Source organism: Protopterus annectens, chromosome 11.part0 (assembly GCF_019279795.1).
Source record: "Protopterus annectens isolate FY-2018-M chromosome 11.part0, PAN1.0, whole genome shotgun sequence".
In the NCBI taxonomy this organism is placed as follows: domain Eukaryota; kingdom Metazoa; phylum Chordata; order Ceratodontiformes; family Protopteridae; genus Protopterus; species Protopterus annectens.
The window spans coordinates 85,435,892-85,451,719 of record NC_056745.1 but is presented as its reverse complement, the minus strand read 5'-3'; the positions used below and the strand labels follow the sequence as shown (position 1 = coordinate 85,451,719).

The 15,828-nt window shown below is 45.5% G+C and overlaps 1 protein-coding gene across 1 annotated transcript in view; it reads left to right on the top strand.

Annotated features, from left to right (window-relative positions):
• NUP205 (nucleoporin 205) overlaps positions 1 to 15,828 on the top strand; it is a 1,199,422-nt gene that overhangs the window by 1,001,812 nt on the left and 181,782 nt on the right. The window contains 1 exon segment of the mRNA XM_044087173.1: positions 3,056 to 3,222. Coding sequence (XP_043943108.1) covers positions 3,056 to 3,222 — 167 coding nt within the window.

Below are 15,828 nucleotides of genomic sequence, written 5' to 3'. Positions count from 1 at the left end.
TTCCTTCCATTATTGATTGCTTCTCTTTTTTCTGCGATCACTTTCTTTCCTTCTGTATTCCTGCCTTCCAGCTCTGACTGCCATCTGCCATAAATGCTTCTGCCCAGCTTGTTTATTCTCTCAGCAGTTCATTTCTTCTTTGCTCTAAACTTCTGACACATTGTGCTCCCATCTTCTTATAGCTCTCACTTGTCTATGGTGCGTCTTTCACTGTTTTTGTGCCCAAATCTTCCCTGGTTGAAGCTTTTGTTTCTCCCTTTGATACAAGTCTTTCACCTGTTTCCCCTCTAGTATCTTGTTTCTTTTCTCATCTCCTTGTAGTTACCTTTATGGTTTATTTTCTGTTGGTGTTACTGTCATGTGGTCCCTCATCACTTCCTGTGAAGTCTTTCCTGCTGGGATTTTGACATCTGACATTACATGAACTCCCGGTGTCTTTGGATCATGTCTTATTTCTAAGGCTGTCCTCCCAGTCCACATTTTGCTGATGATTCACATTTTTACTGACTCTGTTATGTAGCTGTATGTGATAACTTTTTTAAGCTTTTGAACATCCTCCATATTGTGAAGCCTGAACAATTCCCCTTCCTGCTGTACTACTAGAATTGTAGGATATGTCAACTGTGCTACTGTTCCATTCATTCTTGGCTCATTTGATACCTCCAGCATACCTTTTCTTCTGTAAAGTGTTTCCAGTGAATCCTCTACCAGTTTTATGAATGTCCCTGTAAATGGGGTAACTTTAAGATCTTTTTGCTTGCTTTATTATATAATTTCCTACATCAAAGGAATTGAAACATACCAAAAACTACTTGGATCTTCTTTCTTCTACTGATTGCCTCCATAAAGCCCAGTGTATCCTCTTTATTAGTTCCTCTTATTTTTCTGGTAGCACAAATTTCTCCTGAAACCGCCTGCTTTTACAGAATGCTGCCTTTCATTCTCTCTTCCTACTGTGTCCTGTGTTTGTTATCCTGGTAGCACTCTTTTGTGAGTGAATTTCAAGCTCTGTCTTTTCTCTCTGCCTTTTTATTATTTGTTAGCGCTTGTATTTTGTGGATCTGTTCATCCTTAATTGCTGCTTTATTTTCCTCCATTTCTTGCATCCTTTTTTTGTAGCCTTTTCCCCTTCTGTTTGTTATCATCCTGTTTATTTGAAAGAGCTCACGTCCTGGCCACCTACTGTGATTATCTTTTTAAATAAAATGCACAATTGATCCTCTTTATTAGCAGCTTTAAAAGCAGCCATCTGTTCCTCCATACATTTTTGCTTACTTGTCTTTGTGGGTTTTTTTTCTTCTGCCCAAGAACACTATTTTTATCCAAATTTTTGCAGGCCCTGTTTAGGGCTTTGGGCTTAGGCAGCCATCTTAGCTGGGATCTTTAGCTCCAATTGATTTTTGAACATATTCTTGCTAATGTCTGATCCCTACCTTGCTCTAACCAGCCTTGGTGCATATTTGTTGAACGTGTAGATTTTCATAAGACTGATATTTGCTGGAGGAGGAAGAATTGATATCAACAGCTGGTATCTTGGAATACCCTTTATTGTAATCCTTAGGGCTCTGTAGTGGTGTTGCAGACAACAGTTTTATACCTTTCAAAGAGCTTAGCAGGGCACTACAAAGCATTAATGGACATTGTCTTATCCTTTGTTGACGGCTTTAGCACTGATTTATTTTTATACCGATTTGTCTGTGAAAGGCTTTACCCTTACTGGCATTTTTTGTAATGGGTTATTAGACAAAGTTCATTGGAGTCCTCTAGGTCCTCTGTTTGACCAGGTTTTCTGCCAGGGATTTGCGAAAGCATGTCAAACCTGCCTGTTTAGAAGTGTGTTCACTAAAGTAGTTTAGGGTCCTTTCCTAGGGATTCAAACCAGTTTGTTACGGAGAAAAGAGAGATGATTTTCCTCGTTGTACTTAAGGCTTCGGCTTTAGAGCCAGATGTTTGAGGCCATCTACCACAGGACTAAAACAGTGGGAACTTTGCTTTCAACATAAAGCGGAAGGAAATGTTTAGGTATGTAAACTTGCCTGTGCTGCCCACTGTGTGTCATCTTCTGTTGTCCATGAGTGAAAAAAACTGTGGTCAGTCAGATACATTAACTTTTGTGCATAACCAAGGCATTGAAGAAGGCTACAATAAACTCTCTGATGAAATAGCCCTCTTGTATCTTTTCTTTTAGTAGATCCAGTTGTAATGAACACATATCACTTGAGTACGTATAAACCGTTCTCCATAAACAGAAGAACTTGCAAAACCTGCTCAAAGATCTTAAGATGTGGTGAGTTATTTCTTGTGTGATCCCACTTTATGTAACTAAGCCTGACTTCTTAGACCATCCTCATCAGGGCTGACACTAAGTCAAAGAGCTAGAGAGACAGGCCTCCTCTTTATGACTCTTCTTTCATTGGTATTGGGTGGAGGATTCAGATAAATGCTGCGCGAAGGCTTTTTTTTATTGTGTGCCACCAGGTCTGCTAGACTTGTTACCTGATGACTGAAGAGCTGTACGAACAGCACAAAACTTGCTTTAATGTAGTGCTTATTACTTCATGTTTGTATTGCCATTGCTTTTTCTCTGAAACTTCTAAATTTCTGTTATAGTAAGTGCATACTGTAGTAAACTTTTGCCTTGTACCTTGAGAGAACAATATAGTATGGACTTATTGAAATCCCAGTATTCTGCAGAATACTTGAACATCTTAAGAAGTGCTACAGCTTCTCATCATTAAGAAGAAAGGCACACTGAAAAGTGTTCCCTGAGTTTGTTGCTAGTTGCTGCTCTAGCTGAGACAAAATCAGAGGTCAGTCGAAACTTTGCATAGCAGTCGTTCTTTGAGATGAGTATAGATGTAATAGGTAAAGAAATCTGATTAGTCAGTAAAATTGTATTAGCGTTCTCCTAGAGTAAACAGTAAGAAAAAAAGATATTTACGCAGTATATTCCAGACTGTAGGTTAGGGCATAGGCAGTACTATGAAATGTGTAGATCAGTTTCTTCAAAATCATGCTACTGTTAATTAAACCTTGCCTTATCCGTCATTTCTAGACTCTCAGATTTCAGCAGTTCCATACTGGCGACTTCCAGGCCTAGGTGGTGTTGTTTACTTGCTGAAGCAAAATGCTAATGACTTTTTCACTTGCCATGCGAATCACAGCCAGAGTGTCCATAAGCTACAGAATGTGGAGCAGCTACCACCAGAAGAAATCAAGGAGGTAGGAGCCAGTGTTGTCAGATTAGTAAGGATTTTCGCATTTCTAATGTACTTAATTCACCTATGTTTCTGTGTGTTCAGTGGAGCTTTCTTCTCCTTAGAAGGCAGAAGACTGTCGCAGTATGCTGTTAAGTGATTCTTTTGATACCGGATTGATTCCCACCATCTCCTCCGTTGTCATCTTGATTCTTGATTCTTCCTTGCAGCTTTAAATATATTGTGTTCTGAACATTCTGTTTTTTTGTAAGATACTTGGATTTCTGCATAATTTTCTTTTTTCCTGTTCTCCCTTAAATACTTGATTTCTTCATAATTTTTTTCCTGTTCACTCTTAAATACTTGAGTTTCCGTAGCTGGATATTTATGAATTTGTAATGCTGAATTTGTAATTTGTTGGACCTTGTCTGCATCTAATGCAATTCCTGAAAAAGAGTTGTCTGAAATTGTCCACATTAAAGTGACATTACAACAGAAATTTGTACCATAGCAAGAACACTTCCTTGTTTTTATTTTTACTTTTTGGTGCTGGTTTGTTTTGGTAACAAACCAATCTTTGTTGACTGCTTTCTAAAGTGGAAAAACCAACTATACGTGTTCTGCCAGTTTTTACAACTTTCTTTTCTGCTTGATAGCAGCACGTGAATTCCTGAGACAGTATTTCTCTTTAAATGTGCATAATTAGTGTTGTTTTTAATGATCTGAACTTTGTTTTATAACTAGATTTTTGACAAGTCTTATGATGCCACAGTTCCAATAGTAAAGTCATTACTGTGTTAACTGTGTACTTTTTTAGTGGACCATCTTGGAGAACTGATATTTTTATTGAAGTAACACATTATTTTAAGGTCACTGCCTTATTCTATTCTGCTTAGCCTATTTTGTTATCTGAAAAGAATATAAAAGAAAAATTGGCTCAGGTATAGAGCCCTGTGGGACCTCATTGATCGCTCTTATCTGGATAGCCAGGGAGCTCCCCAGCCTGACTTGTGTGCTGCTTCTTAACCAGTGATGTTATGTAGTCCAGTCTTGCCTACATTTTTACCCATGGGTTCGGAGCCGAACCTCGGCTCCGACTCTGCCATACTCTAGCTCGAAGTCTTCAATTGGCTCGTGGCTAAGAGGTATCCCATGCTGCAATGCGCCTATCCCCCAGATCTCGTTTGCCACTCGTACAGCTCAGACGTGGTCTCGCTCTTGGCCATGGCCAAGTACAATTTTTATACTGTTTTTTCGATTTAGTAGCTCCAAAAGCTATTTTAATAGCTAGTGTGTCTGTCTTGCTTCTAACCAGTTCAATTGAACTTTTCTGGTATCTCATTTCCCTTGGTGTTTACGGGCTAGGCCCGTTTCAGTTAGAGGACCTAGTCCTCCCCTGTTTTTTGTTCTTGTTGTGTAGCAGGTTATTCCCCTTTGTCAGCCAGTTCCTTGTGGTGTGACTGTTTGTTGTTCCCCTGTTTTTTTCCTGGGCTAGGCCCATTTAACTTAGAGGACCTAGTCCTCCCTGTGGTTACCTCGCAGTCTCTAGGCCGTTTGAGTTAGAGGCTCTTGTTTCCCGTGCTCTTTTGATTTCTGTGGTGAAGGTGCTCCTACCGTTTTCCCGTGTGTGTTCTTGTCTTAACATGTCTAAGGGTTCTAAAGAGCACAGACCTTCAGGCTTCAAAAAGTGTGTTAAGTGTAACAACAAGATGTCTTTGACAGATGGACACTGTGTGTGCATGTATTGCTTGGGGGCTACTCATTTACAGGATTCCTGCTTGTTCTGTCACGCTTTCAGCCCCCGCATGCTGCAAGAGAGGAAGAACAAGCTAATATTTAGGGGATTGCTGAAACCTTCCATTGAAGAGGATTTGGAAAGATCTTCCAGTTCCAAGTCTTTTCCTTCCAAACCAGACAAAAAGATGGACAAAAAAGTTGTCTAAGAAACTCTCTCTGGCTCCGTCAGTCGCCTCGAAGCCGCTGGAGAAAATTATTAAAACTACAGTTGCTTCCTCTGCTCCACTGGCTTCGGGGTCAATAGAAGAGAGTGCATCGATGATGTCTACATCGGCTCCAGGTTTATTGGAGCCGGTGACAGATTTGTCAGTTTGGAGCCGGTCTCCAGTTTTTCAACCGGTTTCTCCGACTCGTAGGTTTCCCTCTATAGGGAGATCCAGATCCCCGACCATGTCCTCTAGGTCCTCCAGGACACTTTCCGATGATGTCGATAGAGTGGTGAGGAAACTGCTCCAGTCATCGGTGCTGGTTAAATTTCTTTCGGCTCTGGGCCAGTCTGCTCCAGAGCCTGTCCTCCCTTCATCCTTTGGCTGTTCCTCCACCGGACCTTTCTTCGGAACCAGAGCTGTCGGTTCCGTCTGATGCCTCGAGGTCAGTTCCAGTAGCCCCTTCTGGCATCTCTGCTCCGATCTTCGCTCCGACCCCGTCGGCGCCGTCCACGGGGTCCAGGATTCACAGCTCGACGGTCGGAGCAGAGAGGGAGGTATCAGGTCGATCTTCTTCGGCTCCGAGCCTTCCTCTCGGTGCTTCAGCTCAGGTGAGGGTGGACCTAACATCGGCTTCGGACCTTATTTCCTTGGCTCCGAGGGTGTCTTCTGTGGTTAGTCTACCTTCAGAGCCGGGGGGATCACCTTTCAAGGTCATGAGGAGTGTGCTGGCCAAGTCGTCAGCTGCATCTTACGGTACCAACACTCTTCCCCCTCCAGCACCGATATCAGTATCAGATCACCCTCTATCTAGGGACAGCAGAGACCTAAGGCCTCAGGATACTTCCATGAGTGGTCCTCAGCTTTCTGAGGCCTCCCTGGGTTTTTTACCCGAGGAGCCACCCAGAAAGAGAGTGTGCAAGAGGAAGTACATTGACTCTCAAGATGAGTCCCTCATATCTGACACAGACCTCAAGGAGTCAGAGAGTTCCCTAAGTCGTCTTCTGATGATATCTCTTTTTCAGATATCTTGGAAATACTGAGACAGGCGACGGGCCATCTAAAGCCCCTTCTGAGGAGTCGTCTGTGTTCCTGAAGGCCATTGGGTCCCGACCCTCCGCCTCTTGGGTTTCTCCCCCGTTCGACGAGCTCCTGGACCTCATTTGTCGAAAGATGTGGGAAACTCCAGACACTGTGGAACCGGTCCCTAGGTGACACAACAAGTTTTTGTCCACTCCCCCTGATAAAGAATTTCTTGTAAAAGGCGTTCCAGTAGATGTCATGGTGGTGGCAGCAGCCACCAAGAGGGAACTTGCAGAAACTTCATCTACCGTCCATCCCCCTAACAAGGAGCCCAGGGCTATGGACAGGTATGGGAAGCGTGTGTTCTCTTCAGTGGCCTTTACACTGATCACTGAACTACTTATCGCATTTTACATGGCTCCAAAGAGATGATCTAAAGGAGTTGGGAGATTCTCTACAGGGTAACGTTTCTGATGCTGTGGCTCAAAAAGTCAGTGCTCAGATGTCTACCCTAAATTCTATTACCAACTTCTCCATGAGGCTGATCTCATACGCAGCTGATGGAGCGAGCAAGGCTGCAGGTTCCAGAGTCTCTCTTAGGAGACACTCCTGGATGCGCCTGTTCAACTTCGCAGAGGCCTTCAAGTCTACCTTAACCAACGCGCCCTTTGACGGTTTATCCTTATTTGGAACCAAGGTGAAGGATCCTCTCACTAGGTGCGAGCAGGAAGGAAAAACCCTGTCTGCCGTGGGAGTCCATTTTTCCATGCCTTCTAGATTTTATACCAAGGGCCAGAAAGGTGGAAAAATGTGGTTCAGAAAATCAGAGGTTTTTTCACGACACAGAGTGATTCCCCCTCCAGAGGCAGAGGATGGGGGTGGAAACTCTGGTAGAAGCCAGCCTAGAGGCAGAGGAGGCCTGCGTAACCAGGGGGACCGCAATTCCTTTCGTGGCTCTCCCTACCAGCACTCCTGAGAGGAGGCCCGACTGTGCGTCTCTGGAGCCAGTCGGGGGTCACATTTCTCTATACCTAGAAGCCTGGAGAGACATCACCCAACACGAGTGGGTATTAGAGATAATCTCCAGAGGTTATCATATTCCCCTTCTTTTATCTCCCCCCTCCAAACAAAAGAATCCCAGACGTCCCACCCAGTCAAAGGGATTCTTCAACCTTAGATGTTCAAAAGTTGCTGTTAAAAGGAGCCATCCAGCCCGTCCCCTCAGACCAAGTAAGATTAGGGACTTACTCCAGATTATTTTTGGTGCCGAAAAGAACAGGGGACCTGAGACCCATTTTGGATCTCAGCCGTTTGAACCTTCATGTAGAGAAGTCCAAGTTCCACTTGGTCACGTTACAGTCGATTCTCCCATTATTAGGGAAAGATGTGTGGATGTGCTCCATCGACCTCAAGGATGCTTACTACCATATAAAAATAGACAGGGCATCCAGAAATCACCTACGCTTCCGGCTGGGAGCCAGTCATTTTCAGTTTCGCGCCTTGCCCTTTGGTCTCACCACAGCCCCCAGGGTGTTCACCAAATGCATGGTAGTGGTAACGGCTCACTTGAGACGTCTGGGATTCCAAGTGTTTCCATGCCTGGACGACTGGCTCCTGCCTGCCACCACCAGGCATCTACTACTACAGACCAGGGATGCCACTATTGCACTGTGCCAGAGTCTGGGAATCACCTTGAATTGGGAAAAGTCTGCATTGTGCCACTCGCAGCGTGTTACCTTTATCGGCGCAGAGTTAGACACGGTGCTCATGAGGGTTTTCCTGCCAGAAGAGAGAATTCAGTTTTTACAGCAGCAGGTCTACGCTCTACTACCACTGAAGAAGGTCAAGGCAAACGTGGTCCTCAAGTTGTTAGGGACCATGGCTGCCACGATTATGCTAGTGCCTCTTGCAAGTTTTCACATGAGGCTTCTTCAGTGGCTACTTTTTGCCCAGTGGTCTCTTCAGCACCTCCCGCTCTCCCACCTTATTGTAGTAACCAACAGGTGCAAGCAGGATCTGCGTTGGTGGCTTCAGACCAGTAATTTCAACGCAGGTATGCCTTTCGTTCTTCCTTCTCTGATTGCCACTGTGACCACGGATGCCTCCCAGATTGGGTGGGGGGGGTGCATTATTTCGTTAGGACTGTCCAAGACACGTGGCAGGAACACTAGATCCATTTCCATATCAACGTCTTAGAGATGAGAGTGGTGCTATTTGCGTTGCAAGCACTTCAAAGCTTTCTTCCTCATGGGACAATTGCAATCCACTCAGACCACATGTCAGTGGTCTGGTATCTGAACAAACAGGGAGGAACCAGGTCGTATCCCCTTTGCAGAGAGGCTATTCGAGTGTGGCAGTGGGCAGTATCTTCCTGGTGCTTTCTAGTGGCAAAGCACATACAGGGGAAGTCCAGCGTGTTTGCCGACAGGCTGAGTAGAGCTATTCTGATGCCTCACGAGTGGTCCCTGAACGAACAAGTGGCGGAATGGATTTTCCGCAGATGGGGTCAGCCTTACTGCGATCTATTTGCCAGCCCCCTCAATGCCAAATGCAGCAGCTACTTCACCCTTATTCCCCCGGAGGGGGAAGCACCCAGGGACGCTCTAATTTACGATTGGCCCTCCGGTCTTCTGTATGCCTTCCCTCCAATTCCCCTGATAAGGAAGGTTATTCAGAAAGCACAGTCCTTGGGAAGCAAAATGATACTGATTGCACCACACTGGCCTCGTCAGATCTGGTTTCCTTTTCTTCACCCTCATCTAATAGATGAGCCGTGGATTCTGGACCCAGAGCCAGATCTGTTGACTCATATGTCAAGGCAGTTCCCCACCCCTCCTTTCATACCCTCAGGTTGACAGCATGGCTGCTCCAATTCCGTCCCTAGTCAGGCTTCATGATTTTTCACCGGAGGTGGTTCATATTCTGTCTTCCTCCCACAAGCCTTCTTCTAGGAAGATTTATTCCAGTAAGTGGAAGAGATTCTCCATTTGAGCTCATGAAAGGCAGATTGATCCCTATACAGATCCCATCTCATCAGTTTTAGAATTTCTATCTCAACTGTTTAGCCAGGGATCAGCTGCGGCAACTATCAAAGTGCAGTTGGCAGCCATTTCTACTTTTTATGTTGCTAATGAACCCAATCTGATGGCGCACAGACTTTGTAGGGCTTTTCTCAAAGGGACTGTGCTACTTCGACCACCGATCTTTGATCCTGTGATGCCATGGGACCTTAATTTTGTGCTACAGCAGCTTACCTCATCTCCTTTTGAGCCCGTGGCAACCCTTTATCAGTTCGGCCCCCTTACTTGGTATTTCAAAAGGATAGGGTTTCGCTAAGACCTAATCCTTCCTTTATGCTTAAGGTTGCTTCATTGGTCAATCCCAACCAGTCTGTTGAGCTGCCTGTGTTTTTCCCTGAATTCTCTAACAAGGCAGAATTTAAGTTTCATCGGCTAGATGTCGACAGACCATTGCATTTCTATTTACTTAGAACAAAAGATTTTAGGAAATCTAAACTCTTTTTGTCTCGTTTTCAGACAATAGACTAGGGACTTCAGTTTCTAAAGTAACTCTGTCCAGATTGATTTCTAGCTGTATTTCCTTCATCTATTCTTCAAATGACAAGGAATTACCCTTTAAAGTAAAGGCTCACTCTGCATGTTCATTGTCTAAGGAATTACCCTTTAAAGTAGAGGCTCACTCTACATGTTCAGTGTCTAAGGAATTACAGGATAGGATTACAGGATACGTGCCCAAGGAGTGGCGTACGGCAACTGTGGTCACACTCCACAAAGGCGGTGCCTCTACGGACCCTGGTAATTACCGCCCCATAAGCTTAACAAGTCTAGTCTGCAAAGCTATGGAGAGGATCATAATGGAGCTCATAAACAAAGATATAGGGGACTTGCAGACATTGGACCCGACCCAGTTTGGCTTCGTCAAGGGCAGATCATGCCTTTTGAACTTGGTCGACTTCTTCGAAACAGTCACCAAGGCCATTGATGAGGGAAAGGCAGTCCATACAGCCTACCTTGACCTTGCAAAGGCCTTCGACACAATACCCACTCGGGTATTGTAGAAAAACTTGTAAACCCATATGTCACAAGATGGGTTGCAAACTGGCTTAAGGACAGAACCCACAGGGTTAGAGTTGCTGGCGCTATGTTAGACTCCAAGCCGGTCGCAAGTGGTGTCCCACAGGGCTCGGTCCTTGGCCCCCTATTGTTCGGCATCTACTTCTCAGAAGTACAGGCCAACATGGGAGGACTTTGTTTGACAAAGTTTGCAGACGACTGCAAACTGGGCGCCATAGTGGAAAGTGCATCGGACACGGATATCCTTCAGAAGGGACTCACGGAAACAGATAGCTGGTGCCAGAGCCATGGCCTGAAGTTAAACGCCAAATAATGTATAGTCATACCCTTTGGGAAAAACAAGGTAACCCCAAGCTACCATATAGGTGGCAATCCACTAAGCACAGAAGAGGTTATCAGGGACCTGGGGACCCAGGTTGACAGTGGCCTTTCTTTTGACACTCACGTTGCTAAAGTGGTTAGAAAGACCTTCTACATTGCCCACCTGATCATGAAGGGATTCACATCCAGATCTAGTGAGGTCATTGTTCCCCTGTACTCTTCACTTATCAGACCAATGATCGAGTACAATGCCCCATTCGGGATGTATCTCACCCGACATCTGCAGCAATTGGAGAGACCCCAAAAGTTCCTCACCAAAGGATAAGGGACTCCAAAATCTGTCATATGCTGCCAGATTGAAGAAACTCCAGCTCTATTCAGTTGCATACCGCCTGCTCTGCTCAGAGGCATGTGCCTGACATACAAGTCAACCGGAATTAATGTCCACCTACAAAAATCCAAGTCACCAAAACCACTGGAACCGCGACTTAAACCTTAGCATGGATATAAATGGGCGTGCTGGAGGATAGATTTATCACTTGGAATCCTATCAGAGAATCTGCCTGAGGCACAAATCCCACAACACTAGGCAGAGCACCTCGCTGGCTCTGTTCAGAGAAATCTTGCTGTGGAAACTAATGGGCAAACATATGAACCTAATAAATTTAGAGGATAAATGCCTAGGGGCTGTGAGGCTCACTCTACATGTTCCTTTCAGGCTGGGATGTGTCTTTATTAGCTCACTACAAATTGGATCTCCTCAGGATCCAGTCACAAATTGGATCTGGTATTTCAGGGTGGACCCAGAGCCAGATCTGTTGACTCATATGTCAAAGCAGTTCCACCCCTCCATTCATACCCTCAGGTTGACAGCATGGCTGCTCCAATTCCGTCAGGCTTCATGATTTTTCACCGAGGTGGTTCATATTCTGTCTTCCTCCCACAAGCCTTCTTCTAGGAAGATTTATTCCACTAAGTGGAAGAGATTCTCCATTTGAGCTCATGAAAGGCAGATTGATCCCTATACAGATCCCATCTCATCAGTTTTAGAATTTCTATCTCAACTGTTTAGCCAGGGATCAGCTGCGGCATCATCAAAGTGTGGAGTTGGGCCATTTTTTTTTATGTTGCTAATGAACCCAATCTGATGGCGCACAGACTTTGTAGCTTTTCTTTTCTCAAAGGGACTGCACTACTTCGACCACCGATCTTTGATCCTGTGATGCCATGGGACCTTAATTTTGTGCTACAGCAGCTTACCTCATCTCCTTTTGAGCCCCGTAGCCCTTTATCAGTTCGGCCCCATGGTATTTCAAAAGGATAGGGTTTCGCTAAGACCTAATCCTTCCTTTATGCTTAAGGTTGCTTCATTGGTCAATCCCAACCAGTCTGTTGAGCTGCCTGTGTTTTTCCCTGAATTCTCTAACAAGGCAGAATTTAAGTTTCATCGGCTAGATGAAAGATTTTAGGAAATCTAAACTCTTTTGTCTCGTTTTCAGACAATAGACTAGGGGACTTTTCTAAAGTAGATTGATTTCTAGCTGTATTTCCTTCATCTAGTCTTCAAATGGCAAGGAATTACCCTTTAAAGTAAAGGCTCACTCTACATGTTCAGTGTCTAAGGAATACCCTCTCAGTGTGTGTGTGTGTGTGTGTGTGTGTGTGTGTGTGTGTGTGTGTGTGTGTGTGTGTTTATGTGAGCTCACAGTAAACAATATCTGGGGGATAGACGCATTGCAGCATGGGATACCTCTTAGCCACGAGCCAATTGAAGATTTCGAGCTAGAGTATGGCCGAGTCGGAGCCGAGGTTTGGCTCCGAACCCACAGGTAAGAATGTGAGGTGAGATGGACTACATACATCGAACGTTATGGTGAGTACATAACTTCTTGTTTTACCTATTGAAGTACATATGAATCCCCAGTTAATGCTTTTGTCTGTCTGGCAGTGTACTGCATGTCTTTCTATCCCTTGGGTCCCACTCCTGGACATTTAAGCCAAGCTCATCATGATAGCACCTCTGTGACCAGACCAGTAATGGTCTTCCCGACTGGTACTACTTAACTTTCCCAATTATACATCCTCTCGACTGAGGAAAAAGGCAGCACTCATTGGTACTGCCAGATCTGAACAGCCCCAGATTGGTAACATGAATTATTTTGACCTGATTTTCTTCAGGTGGGTCCCTTTATCCTGAGGTAGACCAGGAAATGTCACTAAATGTCACTAAAAGAATCTCTCTGATGTTACCACCCAAGACAAGGGCACCACTGGAAACCTCAGAAGCCACAGATGTCTATCTTAACCTTTTACTGCTGTAGCCATGACATCTGGGATTCCTGCTTGTAGGGAACCTGACAGCTCGTCTGACTTTTCAGAGCTGTACCTTCACCCTCCTGGCCTTGGCTGACTCCTCCCACTTGAGTCAGCAGTATAAGGACACTGATCGATGCCATTTTCAGAGCTTTCTTGCCATAGTTCAGAAAGTGCATACTGCTACAAGTGTTAGTAGTTTGATCTGTTGGAAGCAGAAGCATGTCATCGGGCATTCTTCCCTTGTCTGCCTTTATAACTGCTAATGTCTTTTGCACATGTAATGCAGTGACTTTGAAAAAGTTAGCAGTTTCCTTGGAAGTTGGAAGCAACTCTTACATAAGGACCTTTACTCCTATTTCCTCTTTTATCTAGGCCCAAAGCACAGCACAGACAGCAGTCCTCGTACTCAACCCAACTGCAATTCAACATCTTTAGGAATCTGTCTGGCAAAGCCTAGCTCAAAAAAATGCATGCCTGGTTCCACTCCGCTGCATTATCATCTAGGGCCTCCACTAGTCACTTATCGAAGAGCCCTAGGGAGATGCAAAGGGAAACAAAATGCTTTTTGGAATCTGTGGGTTGCCGTTTGCCTGAAAGCTCAAGACTGAAGATGCTTGTTCAATCTCGCCGTTCATTCTTCACTGATGGGTTCGGAGCTGATCCATCGGCTCCGACACGGCCGCTAGCAAAGCTCAAGGTTTACCAGTAGCTCGAGACCAAACCCCTTATCCCATGATGCACTGCTGGAATTACCTCAGATCTAGTTTACTGCAGCATGGATCTCAGTGGTTCCAGTTCGCTCAAGCCTTTTTTTGACGCAGAATCGCTTTTTGCAAGTTTTTCTTTATCTTTTATAGATAGTTAGTTTTATATTAAGCTCCTATAGTTGTCTCTTTAGGCCTATTCCCTTGGTGCTTCATAGTTTAACATATTTGTATTACTTATTCAGTGTGTGTGTTTCTTTACTTCTATAGTGTGCGTTATACTTTTCATAGTGTAGATAGTGTGCTGTTACACTTTTAGTAGAGTTGGCCTTCTTTTCCCAGGCCATTGTTAGTGTGTTCTGTATTAAAGTCGAGCCTAAGGATAGCTTTAACTTTTAGGCTGTATTATACTGTTGGCCATTTTTCTCCGGCCATTTGTTAAATGGTGTTGGTTAATTCTAAGTGTTTTTCTTGAGCCTTGGATAGATTTTTCTTCTAGGTTAGTCTGTGTATTGTTTATTGATATGTCTGAGGAAAAAGACAAGCACCCAAAGTCTGGATTCAAAAAATGTCCAGACTGCGGGCAAAAGATGTCTCTCACTGATGGGCATGTTCAGTGCGTGTATTGTTTGGGTGCTGTGCACTTGCAAGAGTCCTGTAGCATTTGCCATTCCTTTTCTTCAAGGGTTCTTTTAGAGAGGAAAAGGAAACTTGTGGATCGAGGTTTGCTGAAGCATCCTTTTACTGAAGCTTTGTCTGACCGGGATGGGGCCAGCAAGTCCTCTAAATCATCAAAATCATCTACTGATTCTAAGGCATCTAAAAAGTCTAAGAAAGTGGAGGATTTCGGGTCTTCGGCTCCACAGCTGTCGGAGCCAAGTGTCTCTTACTTTTGGAGCCGGCACCTTTGGTGCACTTCTCTAGATCTTCTGTCAGCCTCTCGGATTTGGATATGGACCGATTGGTGCAGAAGCTCTTACAGGCACCAGGCCTTGCCAAATTGTTGTCTGCTCCGACCCCAGCACCGGAACCGAAGACTACCATCCCAGATTTGACTGCTTCTCCTCTGAGCCACATCGGATCTTCGGAGCTGGAGGGGGCCGGCCTGCTGTTTGTGGAGCCTTTGGAGCTGAGACCTGCTCTGGTGTCATCGGTTCCATCTACTCTGACGTCCTCTGTGCCGACCAGGGACTCTGGGGGCCGACATTCTCCTGTCTGGTCCGGGGGGGATAGTCGCACCGACTTGGTGCCGACTCTTCCTCTCCCGGCCTTGGCTTGGATGAGCTCGGCTCCTACCTCCAGCTCAGAGCACATGACCTCGGTGCGGGAGGGGATGGCGGTTCCCTCAGGTCCGTTGACTCCTTCTCATTGGAGCCGTGATGCTTTCGAAGCCATGAGGAGAGCCTTGTCCCCAAAGACATCCTTGACACAAGGTCTGGCCTCCTCTTCCCCCCAAAGTGCCTGTGTCCGCTTCTGCCTCCATCGTCCAGGCCAAGTGTAGAGACCCTGAGCTTCAGGTAGGCCCACAGGGTGCCCCTTGCTCTTCCAAGACCTTCCCAGAGGCTCCCACTGAGGAGGCCCCCAGGAAAAGATTGTGTAAGAGGAGACACTTTACACAGGAGCCTTTGACATCTGATACTGACTTGGATGAGTCAGAAGGGTCCCCACGATCCCCCTCTGAGGATATCTCCTTTGCAGAGATACTCGAGCTCTTTAGGCAGAGGGGTGATTGGCAATCCAAACGCCCTACTTGAGGATGAGTCCGTTCCCCTGAAGGCTTTCGGGTCTCAACCTTCCACCTCTTGGGTGTCTCCGCCCTTCGATGAGCTCATGCAGCTGGTCTCTCGAAGGGCATGGGAGTCACCAAAGTCCATGGAGCCTGTCCCTCGGAGGCCCAACAAGTTCATTTCTCCCCCCCCCCGCAGATAAGGATTTTTTGAATAAGGGAGTCCCTGTTGATGCCATGGTGGTGGCGGTGGCCACCAAGAAGGAAATGTCTGAGACTTGCTTGACGATCCATCCTCCTAACAGAGAGTCTAGGATCATGGATCAATATGGGAAACGCATGTTTAGTTCAGCGACTTTTACTCTCCAATCCCTGAACTATTTGACCTACTTCACCCGACTGCAAAGAGCTCTCCTTAAGGAGTTGGGAGATGCTCTTCAGTGTACTGTAGCTACAGGGGCTTCTGACAAAGTTGCCGCCCAGCTCACTACCCTAAATTCCATT